The sequence below is a fragment of the Oreochromis aureus genome, linkage group 5, assembly GCF_013358895.1.
Source record: "Oreochromis aureus strain Israel breed Guangdong linkage group 5, ZZ_aureus, whole genome shotgun sequence".
NCBI lineage: Eukaryota > Metazoa > Chordata > Actinopteri > Cichliformes > Cichlidae > Oreochromis > Oreochromis aureus.
This window is the reverse complement of record NC_052946.1, coordinates 34,674,244-34,695,326: the sequence shown is the minus strand read 5'-3', so window position 1 is coordinate 34,695,326 and position 21,083 is coordinate 34,674,244. Positions and strand designations below refer to the sequence as shown.

Genomic DNA, 21,083 nt, shown 5'->3' with positions numbered 1-21,083 from the left:
CCTCTTTTCCTCCTGCCGGGCAGCTCCATATCCAAAGTGTCTACTGTTCCTCTGTGTACATGTTCAAACTATCTTTGCCATGTTTCCAAACCACTCAACCTGATCTGACCCTCTGAAATATTCATTTTGAAAATCTTAGCATCTTCAACTCTGCCATCTCCGGTTCTGTCACCTGTCTTTTTCTGTCACCTTTTCCAAACCATACATCATGGCAGGTCTAACTACCATCTTCTAAACTTTGCCTTTCACTCTTGCTGCTATCGTTCTGTCACATCTCCATCCACCCATCCTGCCCTCTCGTGTATTCTGACCACAGGTATTTAAACTCATCCACCTTCAATACTTCTACTCCTTGTATTGTCACATTTCCACCTATTGTCTCCTTCTCATTCACACTCTCATCTGACTTTCCAGTTCATACCTCCATCTCTCCAGGTCCTTTTCTACCTTCTCCCTAATCTCAATAAAGATCACAATGTCATCTACAAACATTATAGCACATGGAAGTCATCTGTCATCCTGTCCATCACCACTGCAAACAAGAAGGGTTCAGAGCTGATCCCCAATCTAATCTTACACTCTCCTTGAACTAAACTGTCACTCTTATCGCACACCTTACCACTGTCCTGCTGTTCTCATACATTCCTGGCACCACCCTTACAAACTTCTCTGTCATTCCTGACTTCCTTATGCAGTAGCCTACCACAGTTCCTCTCTGTGGCACCCTATTGTAAGCTTTCTCTAGATCCCAAGAGACAGAAAAGAAACGATTTAATGTTGTTTGAGGAACTACATAGTTTATAGGGGTTTTTTTCTTTTGATTTTTTAAGCAATTTCACAAATACATGACAAGTTTCAGTTTTAAGTAAAAAAAAAAAGAGGTTTTGTGTTGATAGACATAACGAGAGTAAATGAGAGCAATATTGTTATAACCCCAGCAGGACCTGCTGTAATATTGCCCCCAGTGGGTGGGCCTTGCTCTCCAGCCTTAGGCGCCATCCTTGAGTGCAGCTGATTCTACTCAGCAATTAGGGCCAGTGGGCTGGCACTGGGCCTTGCAGTCTCCTTTTTGTTTTGCCTTAGCTGCGCTGCATCCTGTGAGTGCAGCTGATTCTGGGTTTTGTACTTTCATGGTGCAAGAAGCTTGTCTGGCCATTTATTTTGAGTGTCTTTTTTTTTCAATATGGCTGGCACCCACATCTCTTGGTTATTTAGGAAACATAAATGTCCAAGAGATTTATGTTCCCTTTCAGCTGACAGAATGATCTGCTGCAACCTTTTTTTGGACCCGGTTTGCAGCACTGGGAGCTGTGTTTGACATCTAAAATGAAGATAACTGTATATATTGTTTTTATCTTTATGCTTTGTGTGAACAACTGTTCTGTGAAGAAGTGCTAGAGAGAAAATTAAATTATATTTATGTAATCAACACATTTTGAACTCTTAAAGAAATATAACAAAAGCAAAGACACCCAGCTGAACTAAAATGATCCATGTAGCAAACAAAACTTTGTCTTTAATTAGTTACCAACCTGATCTGGGCACTTTGCTGTAATTTTTGCTTTTATTTTACTTTGATGGTGCAAGACACCCGCACGCCTCGCTGCCTTTGCTGCTGCCTCTTTGTTGTTTGTTGGTGGTGTAATTATTAATAAACAACCGTGTGTGATGCTCAATATGCTTGTTCATGTTGGGTCCAATTTGTTTACCTTCTTCCTGTCTCCTTTTTCAGTTTACGCAGGACTGTAAGCTGTCATCAATAACATAGTTCACGTGGAGAACAGCTGCTGACATAATGTGGATCCGTCCATAATTGGCCTACCTGGGGTTGAAAGTTCCACACGTTTCGGCGGGTCTCTGTGGTTATTTTGATGAAAAAATAATAGAATATAATTTTATTTTTATATTTCAATATCACAATAATCTTCAATTTAGAACTACGAGTTAAAAAGAACTATAAATAAAATACACTTCATCTTTTTATTTTCAAACCACGCTGACAGGACTGAATGATCACCTAATACCTAATACTTTGTTGATTTTGTTCTATAAGAAATTGTTATCGTTACTATTATGTGGGGAAGTTACAAATACTGCACCTAAGCGCTGGTGGCAAATGACTGAGAAAAAAAGGAAGTGGATAAGTTGACGTCTGGTGTTCCCTTCTTTTGCTACGGACAACAAACAATTTAAAGAGACCATATTTCACTTAAGTCTATCACTTTAAGGCAATTTAAGTCTACTTTGCTATTCCTCTTACCCATGGTCAGGATGCCAGTGCAGGGATCTGATGGAGAGAGGCACAGGTTATTATGGACTCTGCGACCACAGCGCCTGCCATTTCTCTGTATTGCTGTCAGCTCTGGCGCCTTTACTTCTCTCCTGCCATGACAGCAGTGGAAATCCAGCGAGACAAACATCAGAGAGAAAGACAGCAACTGTCAGAGTAATGTGGAAAAAACCCTTAAAATATAGCAAACAGGGGAAGTCACATGGGAAAATATGAAGCATATATAGAACGAAACATTGGAAGGAATAGAGAAGATTGAGGGGCCAGAGAATGCAAAGAGAGGAAGAAAAATATGTGGAGAATGATACATTAATAATTGATTCCAATCAGAAACTGAGATAGGTGAATGTGTGATGCAAGAGACACAGCATAATCAATGGCACAAAGACACACAAAGAGACATCCAGAATCGAGGTGAAAACACTTTGTGGAGAGACAGACACAAAACAGCTTATTATCCCACAGGGTAAAGATTTAAGGAGGACAGACACTTACACTTACTCCTTTCCTCAATCACACATATGCAGACACACACACACACACACACACACACACACACACACACACACACACACACACACACACACACACACACACACACACTATCTATATCTCTGTTATAGATGGGAAAGTGTTTGCTGTGCTAAATGCAGAGTGTCAAGGGCAGGATGTTAAGCACTCTGTAGTCATGAGGGTGTGACAATCGAGATAGTGAGTGTGTGTGTGTGTGTGTGTGTGTGTGTGTGTGTGTGTGTGTGTGTGTGTGTGTGTGTGTGTGTGTGTGTGAAGACTTTGATTTAGTTATGTATGTGTGTGTGGCTCTCTGTGTGCCTAAATGCATCTGCGCATTTGTTTGTACTTGGTAGTGTGAGCCAGTGTCTCCCTCCTTTTGTTGTGTTGTTATGTGTGCACGTTAACATGTGTGTCTGTGTATGTGTCTGTGTGTGTGTGTGTGTGTGCAGGATCATGCTGACAGCGCAGAGGGAGTGCATTGCTAGGAGGTTCTCATGCTGAGAACAGCCTGGAGCCCAAAGGCCACTGCAACCACCATAAATCTACTGCAGTGAAGCAAAGCAGAGAGAAATAAGCTGTTTGTTGTTTAACTCAATATGTCTCTAATTCTGCCACTCACACACACACTCACACACTCACTGTGTCTGTCCAAATCTATATCTGCTTGAGCAATATTAAAAGTGTCTGACCAAAAAGCTCCTTGTTATGTTCATTTGTACAGGCTTCCTTTCCTTTCTCCAATTCATCTTAGGCTCTCTGCATCATTCTGCTATCCATTTACTTCTTTTTTCTGCTTTGCTTTCTCTCTCTTAGTGAATTACTTTCTATATATGTCACTGTTACCAATATCATCCTTTCGCCTTGTTCCCTTGCTCTGCCTCCCCCAGTCAACTCTCAATAATTCACCCTGGCTATAATCACTCTATTATCTTCAATAATGCCAGTGTGGCACCCAGAGGCAAGAAAAGAGACAACCCAGGCTGTGATTAGCGCTACCAAATTATTTAGCCATGAAAAATGTAGAAAAGTACAAGTAAGAGTACTTGTTATTTTAAATGAGAACAGTTAGTGTTGCCAAAGCATTAGTCATAATCTTGACCTGTGCTGACACAGACTTCTACTCATTAAATGCCTAGATGGATCGTGTTTCTGAACATCTTACATGGTACATTTCCGGCATCAAAGACATCCAGCAACATTCTTGAGACCTTTTAAGAACTTTAGATATTTAAATAGTAAATTTCAGAAAAATGCATACAGTAACTCCAGTAACTGGTGGTTTGCCAAATTCTTAATTGGTGACAGCTGTTTAGTTGTGTTTTTATTCCATGACCTTCATTTACATTTAATGAAAGCATTAAGATCTTTGACAGAAATTCTGAATTTCAAACAGTCTGCCATTAGTGAGGCATCTGTTTGAAAGCCTGTGAGAATATAGTAAATTCAAAGCTTTCTGCTCAAAGGCATGTCTTGAAAGAAAGCTTCATGAGACAGCATTGATTAAGTGAATTTCTTGCTTAAACATATTGCTTAGACCAATGCTAACTGTTTTTTTTTTTCATACCTGGTTGTGCTAATAATGAATTATGGAAGTTTTATGTTAACACAATTTAAAAATGGTATACATGTGTATATTTCTTGAAGCAGTTTGCATTAGCAGCAGTAGTCTTGAAATGCTGTGGTTGAATATTTTCTAAAGAGAGATTATAAAGTGAGATATTAGTAAAAACATTCTTGAATGATTAAAGAGGGAAAAACATTCCAAGTTATTATGGTGCACTGTATATAAAAATATAGGATTATTATATTAAATTACACAGAGCATCATGGTACGACAGAATGTAAAGTCTAGCAGAGAAATCATCCCTCCAGCATGAGTCATTTTTCTCCTTCAGCTAACAAACACGCTGGCTCAAACCACACCTCACTAAGCAGTATGAACATATATGTAGCATTTCCTCTGTTCGATCCATCATTTCCACACTGTATAGAGTGGAATGAGTTGTCAGATGTGTTTTATTCATTTTAGTTTTGGACTGTTTGCTGCACATATCAGTTGGGCTGAACCTATTTAACCACTGCATTAAAAAAAAGAAAAAACAAACAAAAAAACTTTAAATGTTCCCCTTTCCTTTAGTGTGAAAATCATTCTTAAAAACAGGCGAGGAGTGTGTGGAACTCTGAATAATGCAAGCTCAACAAATTCTAAACTCAGCACGTCTCCTCGGCTCAAGCATCTTACCTCCATGTGTCGTGGTAAGTGAGAGGCAATAAGTAATATGCTTTTAAAACTGATGATGCTTCAGGCTTCTGGGTCAAATGTAATTAACAGTTCAGACAACAATTCTCATAGTGTGATCCACTCTGCAATAAAATACTTCATGGTACAAAATACAGTGTCACTCTCAAAAGTATACACTGTGTTCTACATACTTTGCAAATCCATCCAGTGGGCAACAGAAGACCCGAGTTCAGGACTAATTCTAACAACTCTATCATACCTAAACCACCGACCATGTTCCAATCTACATATGAAAGCAGAAGCAGAAGCCTTAATTAACTGAAATTAAAGATTTACAACAGTAAAATTACATTTAAAATATATGCAGCATAGAAAAGCATGATTGTACTCCATTTCTGTGCAGTGTTGCAGCAGAATTTTAAAGTTGTAAGAGTTAAAATTCTAAATTTTCATTAGAACAGCATCTATGAAAAAAACCCCAAAAAACAAGGTAATCCTCATACCTGAGTTTAGCATTACAGCACCAGTCATCAGAAATGCTGTTGCTCATAAGTTCTCTACTTAAATTATGACTAAGACGTTAATAGTATGCAAACAGTGTTGAATAAAATGTAACAAATAACAGATAACACAAAATAGACTGTGTCATATGTACTAACGGGGCAGGGCTGCTCTGCTCTTCCACAGCCTCCATGGCACACTGCAGGGACCTCTGTAAAGAAAGCAGCTGACTGGATGTCTCCCTTAGCATGAATCTGGTGACAAACTGACCCAACACGCTGGCACCTTGGTACTCCTGAGAAAGAGAGCGACAAACAGAACAAAGGGTTAAAGGACAAACTGCTCAAACCAAAGCGCAAAGAAAGGAAAAGCAGCTCTGAGACAATACACACCACACAGAGAAGGAGAGAGAGATCATGTGATAACTTCTCCAAAACAACTGCAGGCACTTGTGAAATGTGTGACAGCTGCAATTAAATGGGCTAATTAATTCTCAGAACACATACATTATTCAGAAGTGCGTATTCAAATTCCAAGGTGGAAGAACTTTAATAGGAGACATAATTGCTGCTCATGTCCCCAAACACAAATGTGATTACACATTCTCAAAGGAGACATAGTCACGCAATGTGCGAGTGAAGTAACATTGCATAGCTGATTGTCAAAACTTGTGATGACGAGCCTCTACTGAAAAAGCATCATGGGATTAGCAGTCCAAAGCACTGACAGACCACAGCTGCTAACCAGTGACTGCACAATCCTCTAGGGGTTTACCCACTTCAACAGCTTTAAAGAAGAGGCCAAATAGAGGAGTTAGGTGATCTAATTAAGGCAGGTTCCATAATTATTCAGAACACATTTCCTCCACTCTTCTCATTTAACAACTCCTATTAAACTTTAAATCCCTGATTTATAGCTGTTACCTCAAAAAATCCTCAAGCAGTTTTAAAACATTTTGTCAGCTCCAGTTGAGCAACATAATAAACAGGTACAGAAATGCTAGGCTGTGCAAAACGGGTACATATCATTACATGAGGTTTTTGGGACACACACACTGTGGGACATCAGGAGTATCAAGAGAATATCTGTAGCAGTTAGGAGTGAAAATTGTAGACTGAACAAGACTAAAGGTCATGGGATTGCACTGCATTGGTACTCCATTGGTGCTACTCAGGACTTTGCAAAGCTTCTTTTTGCATAATGTTGCAGTGTCACTTGGTGGCACTACAAGAAACTGGTGCTGTGCATGATTCCTGATTATGGCATGCGTGGTTGTTTTACCTAATAAACACAGAACGTCTCTGCGTCTCAAGTATTAAAAACAACAAAATCTCTCAAGTAAAGTCATGGCTTGTGCTTCTTCTTCTTCATGGAGAACTCTAATATGGCTTGCCGTCCTGCTCTATCTCTGTCTTTATCTCTTATTAATCTAATAGAACCAAAAATCTAAAAACCATCACACACAACCAGACTACCTTCTTCCTGTTGCCCTAGTCTTAGCACTAAGGTACATCAAAACATCTTCTTCCTGCAGCAGTTTCTCATTAACCACTCACACAATGTATCAGTCTCCTCATCTAATACTCAGGAAGAGAATGTGCATCCCACAATGGGAAGCTACTTTCTTAAAATCAAGCATATTATAATTGTTAAAAATAAGACTGATTATGTGGATTGATTCTGCTGCTTGGACTGAACACAATCAAGGCCCATGGGACCCGCAGAACATAGGTGGGCAGACTGCTGGCTTAAATACTAATCAGTATTTTTTTCCATCTGCAGTGGGAGCAGTAATTGCTGCAGCAAAAAGGACCAAAAGTGCTGTGCTGCTGGACAGGAACAGAAATGTTAAGAAGTTCCCTGGAGTAAAAAAGGGCAAGCAGTAACAAGGGGAAGTCAAGTCACCGATTTTAGTTACATGTTAATGCTGGTGCAGTACACTCTGTAGCTTTGACATGCAAAGTTAATAAACAGAAACGGCATCACAGTTGTGTCCAAAATATCGGGTAGATTATTGTGTTATGTCTGTGACTCATTTACAGTTAGGATATTGAGACAAAGCTGCTGTGTTTTGTGCAGAACGTATTAAGCTATTCCTGGGTCAAACTCCCCATCTGATTTATTTCCTAGCCCATCCCTGCCTGAAATATTTTTTTATCCCTCTTTTGTTAACTCATCACTTCTGGGAGACTTGGTGCAGCATTGGCTCCATCTGCGTACACGGGTGCTTCCTCTAATAGACAAGAATCAGCACAAAACTAAACACAGGAGATTTATAGCACAAAAAAATCCTAACTTGGTGAGTGTGTCTGTGTCTACTTGTATTACGTACATTGTGGGGATTGGTTTGGATACTCACGTTACGTAGACCCACCTCCTTTAAGGTAAAGAAATGTCCCCATAATGCAAATCAGTATATTATAAGGTGAAGACTCAGTTTGAGGTTTTAATAGGAGATAGGATAAACCCCTTTGTCAAAGTGCCCTAACCTTGTTACATAAAATTTGGTAAGCGTTAACAGGTAAATATCCGTTCACCGACTCATTCAACATTTTTGTGTTTCAGGGTTTGGCGGTGTTTTCCAAAGTGGGACCAAGGGTAACGAGACCACAGGTAATGTAAGTCAGTGTGAATCATCTGAATTGATAAAAACTAATTGCTTTCAGCCCTGAGTTTTTCTTGCTATTACCTGCATGGTGCATGTGTTGCATTTGAGACTACATCCAACCTGCCAGCTCTCAAGTACAAAGTCAGTGTGAAGCCCAACTTCCCATGTGAGAATAGTGCAGTCGTTTCAATAATCTGTTGAATTCAGAGCTAGCTCATGGTGGCCATACGGCCTGCCAAAATTAAGACAGATTCACATAAAACTAAATGGTTCATAGTATAGCTTTCAGAGTCTTCACGTGCTTTGGTGAATTCTTACCTCTTTAGTTTTATCCATTGCCTTTAAGATGGCAATATTCAGGCTCTCCAGAGCTGAAAGGACATTAAGATACTCTCCAAGGTGCTGAGAAAAATAGTCTAACAGGGAATAGCAAAAAAACTGTCAGTGTTATTACAATCACAGAATAATCTATGAATAGTTATCAAATATTAATTTTAAAAGTTGGAGACAAGCTCTAATATGTTGCCATGACAGACTCCAATTAAAAGACGATGATGACTACAGGAGTGAGAATATAATGAATGCAAAATTTCTATCATATACGTCAGCAACACTTAGCGCTCCCCATTTCATGAAATTGAGTTTTTTTTCTTTACTAATTTTAATAAGGCAGTGTTATAAGATATCTCATTCACTCCTGTAGTGTTAATGACAGCAAGCGTGAAGATTCATTTCATACCAGACAGCACCAACTGCTATAAAGAAACTCCTACACATTTTAATGTTTATGTCACAAATGAGCTCACGTAACTGCAAAAACAGTGTACCGAGGCTTATTTAAAGTGTCACGGTAAAAAGGCTGTGCGAGGAAGGTTCACCAAATTATATTTGATAGAGCAAGAGTAAAGCAAAGAAAAAGCTCAATAGTAATTAGCTCTTGATTCTTAATTAAAAACTTGATTTTACACTAGCTAAGAGTGCGAGTGATATGACACACGGTTAACAGTGTGATCCAAGGTGAATGGATTGGTGGCAGCCTTTACACTCCCCTCAGTTACATTCAATTATGTTGCATTACTGAATTTTAAACCATTATTCAGAAACGATTTGGTCTAAAGAACATAGACGGGTGGGTGACAGATGCTCAGTGAACTACATGTGAGATAAAAGAAGCATTCTGTTATGGAAAAACAGTCAACTTCTGTTGATGTCAGATGCAAAAGATGCCATTCCCATTCAATAAATTATGCAGAAGTTTTATTCTGGGTTCAAGTCGTATTTACCGGTCTCTGCCCTAGTTCTTAACTTTATTCAGGTCATCTGACACACTTGTATTTTTAAAATGATTAAAAAATAGGCCAATAGACCACTACTATATAAATCACTACTAATATATATATTATATAACAATTTCGATATGACTCTTGTTGTATGCCTGCAAATTTTAGGATACCAGCACCTGGTTGACTTTCCACACTAGAAGGTCTACCAATAGGGAAACATGACTTTTTACCAGATTTTGCTCAGCAGTACCTAAACATGTCAGACGACACATTCAAATCAAACCAAATCAAAAATGCTTTTGATATATATAATTTAGTTGTGTTGCTTGTTTGGTGTGCGCAGAAAACACAGTACAACCTGCTGGCTCTAACTTTATACAATACTTTAATTAGAAAATGCAACTTTCCCAGAGTTTTTAAACTGTTGCTATAAAGTTATTCATGAAAACTAATAATAATTTAAAAAGGAATCTAAGGATAGGGTAACACAAGCACATGACAGTGACTTTTATGATAGGAGTTATACAGAAATCAGACTAAGCAAACTCCAACCAACCTGATAGCTTGTCAGTGTCCAGATTGCTGCGGAGCAGAACATAAGAGGAGAGAAGCAGGGAAGATACTGAGAGTTAATTAGGAAAATTCAAAGTTATGTAGCTCTTCATTTCTGCTTAAGTGGTTTGGTGTAACTATGTGTGAATATAGTTAACATGATAACAGTGTTGTCATATAAAGACACGCACAAGACTTCAGTGTTAAAACCATATAACTCACACTTGTGCGCAGCAGGTTAACCTGAAATGTTTATTCTCCTTAGAAATGATGTCTTCTGCATTTTATCATTATTTAAAAGCTTAGACCGTTGTCTGTTTTACTTCTCCCACAGTGGTAAAAACATTGAAATCAATACTTCTTTGTTTACTTTTCGTAGCAGAAGGGTTTGCATTTGATGAGAAATTATTCTCTTTGATAAAGACCATTACTACTACCATTACTATGTGAAAAATTCCCCTGTTGTTTTAATGACATTTTAAAGACTGAATCAAACTGGAAGTGAAGCTGGTAAATGGCTGCATTATTATAATGCTCACACAGCTCCTGCAGACAACAAAAACACGTCTTTTTGGCAGTCGCTGTTACAAATCTGCATTTGGATGACAATAAGCTCCCACATATCTCTCTTTTTGGCTATCAAGATATAGCTAATGTGATCATTCTTTTCCCTTTTCTTTCAGTTCCAGTATTTTCTGTATAGCTTTAAGCATTATCAAGCATATACAGGTAAAACACATTCTTCCTATCACCACTCTATTAACTATATTGTTATATTGAGAATAAGAAAAACCTTTAATTAGACATCAGAGCACAGTTCATGCCAACTGCCTCAAAGCTTGGAGGGTGGTTAGAGAGGTCTCAAGGCTATTGTTTCACATCACAGTGGCAGTACTAGCCTAGCAGCATGTTCAAAAGCAATTTATCACACAGTGATGGAAGAACTGGCACCACAACAAAAATAAATGCAGAGTGGTTACTGTAGCCAAACACTGTATTCACTCTAACTAGTTAGATGCAAAAAAGGAAAAAAAAAAACAAAAACACATATGCATCTATTCCAATCTGCTTTTGTGTGTGAGACTGGGCCTATTAATGCATTTCAGTGATTTACCAATCATGGTTAATTTCTTATATCACCTGAGCTTATACAAAGAAAAATGCCTCATGAATACAAATACCTGATCTGCCAAAGGCAATAAAACACACTGGCTTTAGGTAAGGATCAGACTTAGATACATTAAATACAACATGACAGGGGAGAAATGGTCTTTTCCTCTGTGGCTAAAAGAGTTAAGCGTTCACTGCAGAGCGGTGATTTCAGCAGCTACCCTGAGGCTGATTTCCTTGATTGTAATTTCAGGGAAGTAGTCTAGGTTTTGAAGTGGCTGGTTTAGTCCACAGTATTTTATGTCCAAAGGAGGGGGTAAACATCAATTCTGCTTGAGTTGAGTTTACCGAGGACCTCCCTCCAGCTGTGAGACATTTAATCTGTGGCTGGTGACTTGAAAAGAACACATTAACACTGCCTTTAAGCATGGTTTTATTTTGCCCTCTTTAAACGGTGAAAGCACAAAGTTTATTGCTGAGAATCTATTAAATATATCACTAGGTCAAAAACTCACTTATTCTGTCGGCCATCTATGGAGTAGAAAAGCTCCTGTAGCTCCTCAGTAGTCAGGATCCCATCAGCAAAATAAGTATTAAACTCTTCAAATGACAACTTGCCATCATCTGAAACAGAAAGAAAGTTTACTGCACCGAGTCGACAGCCAGCCTTGTATCAACAGTTATAAGATGATAGGCTCAAGAGTGGTTACGTGTATAATACGTATATTACATTTTTTTCTCCTTGCTTGAATGATTTATTGTTTTTGTCCTCTTGTTTCTACCAAATCTTGGTTTCAGTAATACTAAACTCAGGAGAAACATCTTGCCTAACATTAAAGAGAAAATTGAGCCACCTGATTGGATCGTACTTCCCATGGATGCTGGATAAGACACTACCACCTATCTTAGCTTGGATTTTTTACATAATTCATTACACATGTGGTACTTAGTTCTGGAAACTATTCCATTTAATTCCCTTTAAATCTCAGTGTAAAGGCTCAAGAGCTTCTGTAGCCATTTTCTGCTTATTCCATTGTTTTAGAACCTTTCCTGCTGTAATGCTAGAAACTCAGTATTGTTTTTGTTGTGACTACCACAGCTGCAACCTTTCATATTCATGATAATATGGATAAAGAAAACAAAAAAAATGAACCGAATGACTAAAAAGTAATAAAAAAAAATCTTATTTTCTTAGAATTAACTGACAAAATATTTCAATATATATATTTTATGGTTTGAATTGTTGATAAAATAATAAGTCATATTTTAACACAACTGTCACTTATTTAAACATGTAAATATGATGATTTCTATAAGACAAAGCAAAACTATAAATGTTAGGACAGATAAAAACAAATTTCTAATACTATGCATAAGTATTCCACAAAATAGAAATGTAAAAGCACTACAGATGGTGAGCACACTGAATTTTTTCTCATTCTGCTCAGACTAGTTAACAGTGAGCACAGAATTTTGTGACAATGCACAGGAAAATCAATAGCAGATGATAAATAGCTTGGTTGTCATCTGTGAAGAAGTGTTCCTTCGTGAGCCTATTATAAATCAGTCTGCAAGCACAGATTACACAGATCAGTCAGCAGTTAGCCTGCCAGAAAGAAGCTGCTAGATGTTTTTAAGTGCAGCTGAATAAATAGACTGGGCATATTTACCTAAAAAGGGAAACAGAAGTATACTCGAAGGAGTTGGAGACGTGATTAATCAATGCGACTGAGTAACATTAAAATAAAGAATGATGAAATAGAGCTAAGACAGTCATATGCACAAATGAGTATGACTATGAGGTTGGTAAATCCACCAAATAGACTGCACAGAGAGTCATATCAGGGCAAAATCAGGGCAGCTAAGAAACTCACACTTTCACACTTTTAAAGTTTGGCTCTGGCTTCTAACCCCCTGAGTAATCCAACCCTGCCTATGCAAAGACAAGGCAAAAGGAGAGTTTAATATGCCATGGAGTTCCACTTGGTTGACTCAGCAAAGCTGGAAATTCAAGGGCAAGCTGGAAGACCATCTGTTCAAGTGGACCCATATTGACACTGTTCAACATTACCTCTGACCAGAATGTGCAATGTGTTGGTCCAGACAACAAGCTGCCCTCGCCACTTTGGCCCACAATCTTTTTTTGAATCAAAATCAAATCTTCCCTGTCACACAAAAAGTGTCTTTTGTTTTTTCCAGTCTCTCTCACTGCCTTTGTTTTCTCTGTCAAAATACAAATAACTCTTACGTACTATAAATGATTTGGATCACCGCACATGTACTAGTATCTTGGACAATTTTTAATTCATATTAAAAATCACATTTTAGTTGATGTGCATGTTGAAACAGTGATTGATGTTTTCTTGGTTAGAAAAAAAGCATGACATATTAAAAGCTGGTCATCTTTTAATAGATTTCAATAGACATATATGCTGTTCCACTTATATTTACTTATATATACTATAATTTGATGCCATCTGTGCTTAGTATGTTGACTCAGAGACTGTAGATCCTGCCACATGTCACAGTGCTGTACTCGGAAAGATTCCTCTTCATAGAGTGCCAAACAAGACACACAGCAACAAGGATCAGCGGCAACACTTCTCCATTTGATTGCCAATTGACAGCAAGTAGCAGTCTCCTCTGTTCATTTTGACATTTCTGGGTTAAATGTCTCTATCATAAAAGAAAAAACCCCAGACAAATACACAAGCCTGAACATCATCATTTTTCAAAGGCTTTCAGTTGATGTCAATGACATCCTGACCCAGTGTACAGCACTACCTTGACTTTTTGACCTGCCTTAGGAGACATGAGAGTATAAGTTGTAAAAACATGCAGATTAGCATGTTTAGATTACAGTTATATTTGCAGCATTAAATTAATTAAAAAATCAGTAATAATCCTGACAGAAGACATCAAAAGATGAAAATATGTCTAAGCATCAGGAAACATCTGCGGCCTGTTGGTTCCATCCTCATATCTGACACATCCATCTCCTCTGATGGATGCAAAGATGAGAATGGTGGATGCTGGAGCACTTATTTCTAAAATGGGAAATTCTTGTATAGTCAAGTGTTACTCTAAAATGATGTTGATCCTTTACGATACATTATACAGTTGCATTGTTTGCCTTGAGATCACTTAAAGAGCAGGAAGTATTGAAGGAAATGTCTTCTCTTCCCCTCCTCATGGGAGAATAAACTATGTGAACTGCATTTTACATGAGTACATACAGTATAACCTAGTTTAAATTAGCATCTTTTTCACATTCCACTAAAATGAATGAAGTTTTCCAGCCATTAATCAGTGTTGAGTTTTATATAACAGAAGGAGGTGCACTGAAATGCCACTGACTTCCATTTGCTCTTTTCATCCTCCACAGTCCTATTAGATCAGCTACAGTCTCTAGCTACCAAACATTCACAAACCAAGTATCAGCTGATGTCCTTAAATTAATAAATCATGCATGGCCCACTGGCACATACGGTGTCTAAGCAGATCTCACTTCCTAAAAACATGATTTCTGAGGCTTTGTAATGGTCATGTTTCCAGATAATGTGAAGTTAATGCGATTTTACAGCAGCCAGTCCAGAAACGCTTTCAGAGAACAAACTTTCAGAGAACAAACAATGACTTTGATGTTGAATAATTGAAACCACAGTCTGCAAAATGAATCACTGTCTGCATGTTTTTTGACCTGGTTTTAAAGAAAACACGAACTGCCTGAAACAGACAAAATACATTCAATGCATTTTACATGAGGCATGATACTTTTAACTTTTTATTCGTGTAGTCAGGGTGTTTTTAAAATAAGACATTTCTGTTCAGAAAGTAAGGACAAAAAAGCTACATGGAAACCATATGCAAGGATTACAACTTGCTGACAAGGGAGAATCATAAAAAGAATGGGCATTACACGACCCGAACCCACACTATAACCATTTATCACTGAAGCAGTTGTCAGTACAGCTGTTTCATTTGAAAACAACAGATGTGTTGAACAGAGATGTGGAGGGGAATATTTGAAGCTGAGCGTGTAAAACAACCCTTTAAAGTGAACCAAAATTTAAATAGCCAAAGCCTCCATTTAACACTCCGCCGTAGAGAAAATTCCATTATAAAAGGAAGTGGCTTTAAATCATGCTGACGGTTGGGGCAAAAGCAATATGCATATATTGTTCTTCATTAGAAAGAAAAATCACTTAGGAGTTTCAAGATGTAAAAAAAACATGTTTCCAAAGAAAGAAAGTGCTCCTTTTTTAAAAAAGCTAATGGGACACAGCCTGATCATATATAACATTTTCTCCTTTACTTTAGTTTATAAAAGTCAGATTACTATAACAAAGTGTTCACAAGACAAGAGTAAACAAGAACTTGAAAGTGAGTACGTCCTGTAAAGTAGGGCACAAAGTAGGGCACATTCATATCTTTCCAAAGGTTAGTCCCATTGCAGACTCTCCTAAGAGGTTTATAAATTCCCCATGAATGCATCACTTCAATAGCAACAAGCATTATGAAGAAAGATGGGTCTTGATTCCTTTTGGTAAACTTCTATGCACCACTGTATGCCCACATCATTACAGATTCTGGTATTCTTAGCACAAATGCTCTACTTAGGATGTGTTGCACCTGGCCACCTGTGAGAAAGTCTAAAGCTGCTCTATATCTTCCATATTCCAACAAAAGTTGCTTTTAGAAAAATCAACCTATTGATTCTCCACTTCAGTAATAACATAACGCTGACAGGTCTTATCCACCACAGAGCAGATGTTAGAAGAAAGATGAGGTTTCATCTTCAGTCATAACACTGCAAGTGTGGTCTGCTGATTTTAGATTATGTATGTGAATATCTGAAAAGGGAGAAATAACATTTTTCCATAAGAAAAGCTGGGGTTATTTAAATTATTCTTAGGATTTCATGCACATTGGTCTTAGAGTAGTCATTAAAAGCAGGATGTAGTTGAAGTTTAAAACTTTTGAATCATGATTTTAACTTAAGTTAAAATATATAAGATTTTTTTCTCTTATATTTGACAGCTATTCCAAATTAAGGTCCATAAATTATTCTTTTCCGGAGGTTTTATCTGCATCATTACTGTTTAGAGTCTGGTCACTAGTAATGGAGAGAGAGTTTTATTTATTTATATATATGTATAGTTTCAAAGTCTTTACAGCATACTGTTTAACTAGGAGTAACTGCTTGAGATGCCGAGCTACTTTCGGATTTTGTTTTTCATTAAATCTGGTTTCTGTCTAACCAAAGCGTGCCCAATATTCAGTCTCATTTTAGCTCTTTTTAACCATTTATTCTCATTTTCTATTATTCACTTCATATGCACAGAAACTAGTTTTTAACCTTTAGGAAAGATCATGGTGTGGGTTAAAATACACCTCAATCATAAACAAATACATAATGCATTGCATAAAAGATATACTATATAAAAGGTTGTATCAGCAGGTGTCATTGAAATACAATTGTTATACCTTATGAGCTATGACACAAGACACTATATATAAGTTAGTGAATAATATTGTACATTTATTATACATCCAGGACAAAACTAAACATAAATTATAATATTGCTAACAATTTTTAGATATTTACACAGAGACATTCTAATAACTATTTACTCAACTTTATTATCCATCATTGTTACTATAACCATAGTAACACTTTATAAGTTTTACCAAGACAGGATGTGCTTAGTAACTACCACTTTTCTATTATTCAGTGCATTCTGATGGTGTCATCATATTATATTCTCCCCCTAATCCCAGTGCCATTTATATTTCAATTACTAATGAAAAATAACTAGCAGGGGTTGTAGGAGAGAATATTTTCTTTGTGTTTTTCTGTCATTATAATGAAACAGAGAATACATTTGGCTGGAAGCAACAGAACAATTCATAATGTATAAATCCTGTCATAGGAGATTGTTAAGAGCTGCTGAGAAGTAATTGTTGTGTTGAGGTAGACCCTGTATACGCAATAATGTCCTACTGATGTGCACTTCTTCTTGATTTGCTTTGGCATGTTATTTCATCTGATGCTGAACCTGCTGTATATGTTTTTTTTCAATCATAGCTGAAAGAATTATAACTAGTGTATGTCAAGCAAAAATTGTCCTGTCTCATTAACCTCATAAGCACAATAGACGATTCTTACAAATGACTAAACATACACTGAGACAACAAGAAGGGCTCTGTTGACAATCTATATGCCAAAAAGCATTTGATTCTGTTAGATGAATGGTATTATTTTACATTATGGGTGGAATTATCCTATCCTATCCTATCCTATCCCTTGCTATACTGTACCATATTGAAAACAATAAATTACATACAATAAAAATGAATATATACCCAAGACTATTCAATGGATATCATTTCAAAAACAGAAGAAGATATTTGGAATTAAGGTAAATAAAAGGAAAACCAAGTATGAGATGTTAACAGACAAGCAAAAGTTTACTTTCTAGGTCAGACTAAATGTGCAGTCCTTAATGTTCAAAACCATTTAGTAAGTAGACATGTTTCTGATAACAAAAATGTTTGAATAAAATTGAAAAAATTAACTGTAATAAAACTACATAAAGTAGATGATTTTCAGGAGATAAATTACAACTTTGACCGAGAGGTTTGATGGACCAGAAATGCATTTCAGTCACAATTGAGATAGAAATTCATGATAATTTTTAAAGAGCTCTTTAAAAACTGAAAAGCAAAGCATGAAAATTAAAGTAAGATAGGAAGCCAAAGGTCCTTTCATAATAACACAAGAGAAATGACATACAGTGGTTAACAGCATGCTTACTCTCGAGGAGAATCTTTAGCTGGAACTTAGTCATTTGTTTATTATTATAATATTTATCAAATTTCTTTACCAAGGCTGACTGTTGGAGGTTCTGCATCAAATTACCTCAACATCCATGACAAATTTATTTAGAATTTGGACAATGTGTGTTTATAATTTAAAAGAGCTTCAGTGGGTGTAATCAGGGAGTAGTTTAAGAAAGAGATATGAAATAACGAAATTGACCTGATTTACAAAATATATATTACTGAGACGATTTTTACACTAATACTCAAATTGGTCAGACTCCATTGGTCTCAACAGTCATTTTTCGATCGTGGAACATTTGTTCTGTTTATTTAAAAACACAAAGATGATTTGACAAAAAGAAATAAAGCTTTGTTGGGGCAGAAAAAAGAGGACAGTTATTGTTTTATACGTTTTCAATTTTAGGGCCTAAAAAATGTAAATGCTGACCAATCAGAACTTTGCCTTTCCTAAAATTATCGATTGTGCACTTAATACACGCCAAGATGCATCCCAGTATGGTAGATGTTGATGTGAGCCAGTCTCTGCCACAATTTTACATATTTTCTTCTGTACTTATCTTTAATCTAAAAGCGCTCTCTCTTTGCACACTAAGAAATGAGATGCTTTCTGTTGCACTGTCAAAAGTAATAACAAAATAAAAATGGATCCTTTTGTGCCTCAATGTCACCGAAAAAAATGAAAATTGCTTCTGAAACAATAACAAATACCAGGGGCTGATATCAGTTTAGCAAAATCACAAACTATTTTTTTCTCAACAAAACAAGTCTCTGGTGTAATACAAGAGACATACACACATACAAGAGACACGGCAGCCACTTTTGCAGTCATCTTTGTCTGTTTGCTTAATTTATTAATAATCCCAGAGCACATACTGTATAAGCTGCAGCTTCACTTCAATCTCATTTCCTGAAAATTGCTCATGTAAACTATAATGAACCAATCTGAGGGGGAAGTCTGTACAGCAACAAGTAATTTCATTAAAATTAGCTGAATGCATTAAACATCACGCACCAATAATATTGATGCATTAATGCTGGAGTCTCCAGGGGCTACTGGCACAAATAACAACTACAGTAAGCGCTTGCAATGCTTATATCTTGTCTCACTGTCAAATTTTACAAACCAGAGGGGCCCTTAATACTCCTATACAGTGTGAATTAGGAGGCATCTACTGGTGCATTTACTGTACATTCACACCAAACTGATCAGGCTAACCGACAGTGAGTGTGGAGCTACAGTATCATTGTGAAGTTGCACAGTCCTTGGTAGAATGTGCCATTACCATGAGGTAAAATGAGTAAAACAAACAACTCATTATGACACAGACATAGGTAGCATGTATGTGTACAGATGTCCAACTATGACGAACATTTTGAAATACGAAGTCTATCCTGTACGCATTTGGCAATAAATTTGTTGCTAGAAAAAATATCTTGGCTGCGGCTGTGTTAACATGACTCATAATAATTTGTAAACAGCACCCGCAGCACCCAAACAATGCAGTTTGACAGGAAGAAGCTTTATTTTGTGTGGCATGTTCTTCCAAGTTTGGGCTACAATCCAGAATCTTAGAATAATTTTAATTGGGTGGAAAAACTTATTCAAGCATGCAGAGGAAAGAAGCTTCACTTGAAGAGTCATTCATGCAAATTCCCCCCCTTTTTTTTCTCCATCCAGATTGTTTGGGGCATAATAACAAGTGGAAAGATGTGGAGAAATAACAAGCATGCATTGTGACAAATTATTCATCACCAAGCATATTATGTACTGTTTACTCACCGTTTTTGTCTGCTCTGCGGAAAATCTGGAAAACAAAAGGAGGGGGGAGAGGATGGTTATTATTTCTAGCATAGGATCACTGAAGGGATTCTTGCAATAAGCAGGTGTAAATCATTAAGAATCATGGCAGTTTGTCAAAAACACAATAGGATGTTTAACGCCTGCAGTTCGTTTATCCTGCTGCACAGACTAGAAAGATGACAAGAAGAAGGACATTTACAAAGGCTGTTATACTCTGCATGAGTGAGTCATGTTAGGTTGAAAGCAAATTGATAGTGTCAGTTCTAAAATAGGTTGAACAATTATCATTCTAAAGTAAACAGTCATTTACTTCAGAAGTGATAATTGTACGGTAACACCACACTCTGGTTATCTTCTATTTGTTTGATTCACTGATGCTTTTTCATTAATTTCTTAGGAGGGCTAATATGGTAGGTAGTAAGAAGAATAATCATTTGCTATGTGTATTATACACAATTTTGTTAAATATACAGTATGTAATAATATGCAAGAGTAACAGTAAGTCACAAATAATGGGGACTCCAAACACAAGATACTATCTGATCCAGTTGCAGCTTATTTTCTCTGGCATGCAGCTTTGTCTGCAAACAACACAGAAGTCCACCTTTCACTAAGTTGTGATTTTTTTTCACTATGAGCATCTGAACATTTGACAGCAGGAAAAGCAGAAACAAAGCCCTGCTCCCGTATTAGTTTACTGTTTTGCTTAGTTCAACATAGCTATCGTATCAGTTTTATAACGTGGTAACAATGTTCGTTTGAAGCCAGTTCATGGATTATCAGTCTAATCACAACGATGCTGTGCAGTATATAAACAGTGCTGTGTAATCATAATAGATTTGGCTTCCTCCATTCTGTTCCCAGTGGGGGACTCTCATGTACAAAAATGGCTTGAATTAACAGTAGCGGATGGAGCACTTACGTCAGTTGTATTATTTAATACACCAATGATGACTATATGAAGACAAAACTATGAATGCACACACCACATCACTCAGCTGCAGCAAAAAACCCCAAAACAAATATATATATATATAAAAAAATCTGTAACTGGTCTGTGTTTGATAGTGTAATGTGGCAGTAGTTACTGTTGTAATTGTTATGGAGTTTAAAAAAAGATAAAATCTTCTTGTTTTTAGCTGAGTTTTGAACCACCAGTAATGGCAACTTATAAAAAGCCCACTTCTCATGCTGAAAAAAACACCCATCAGATAAAATCAACAGTATAGATTATTCACTAAAAGTAGAAAAATCACTAAAACTGAGGAAAGCCATTTGTTTGCTGACACGCAAAAGACAAATGTCCACACAACAGGATAAAGCTCAGGGTCGATCCT

General features: G+C 37.0%; 1 protein-coding gene across 3 annotated transcripts in view; it reads right to left on the bottom strand.

Annotated features, from left to right (window-relative positions):
- Positions 1-21,083, bottom strand: part of necab3 (N-terminal EF-hand calcium binding protein 3) — a 39,663-nt gene that overhangs the window by 15,166 nt on the left and 3,414 nt on the right. For all 3 annotated transcript variants that reach the window (XM_031740422.2, XM_039612378.1, XM_039612377.1), the window contains exons 2-7: positions 19,726-19,750; positions 11,615-11,723; positions 9,994-10,019; positions 8,473-8,570; positions 5,705-5,841; positions 2,261-2,382 (exon numbers count right to left, since the gene is read on the bottom strand). In XM_031740422.2, coding sequence (XP_031596282.1) covers positions 2,261-2,382; positions 5,705-5,841; positions 8,473-8,570; positions 9,994-10,019; positions 11,615-11,723; positions 19,726-19,750 — 517 coding nt within the window. The remainder of the gene's footprint in view (positions 1-2,260; positions 2,383-5,704; positions 5,842-8,472; positions 8,571-9,993; positions 10,020-11,614; positions 11,724-19,725; positions 19,751-21,083) is intronic.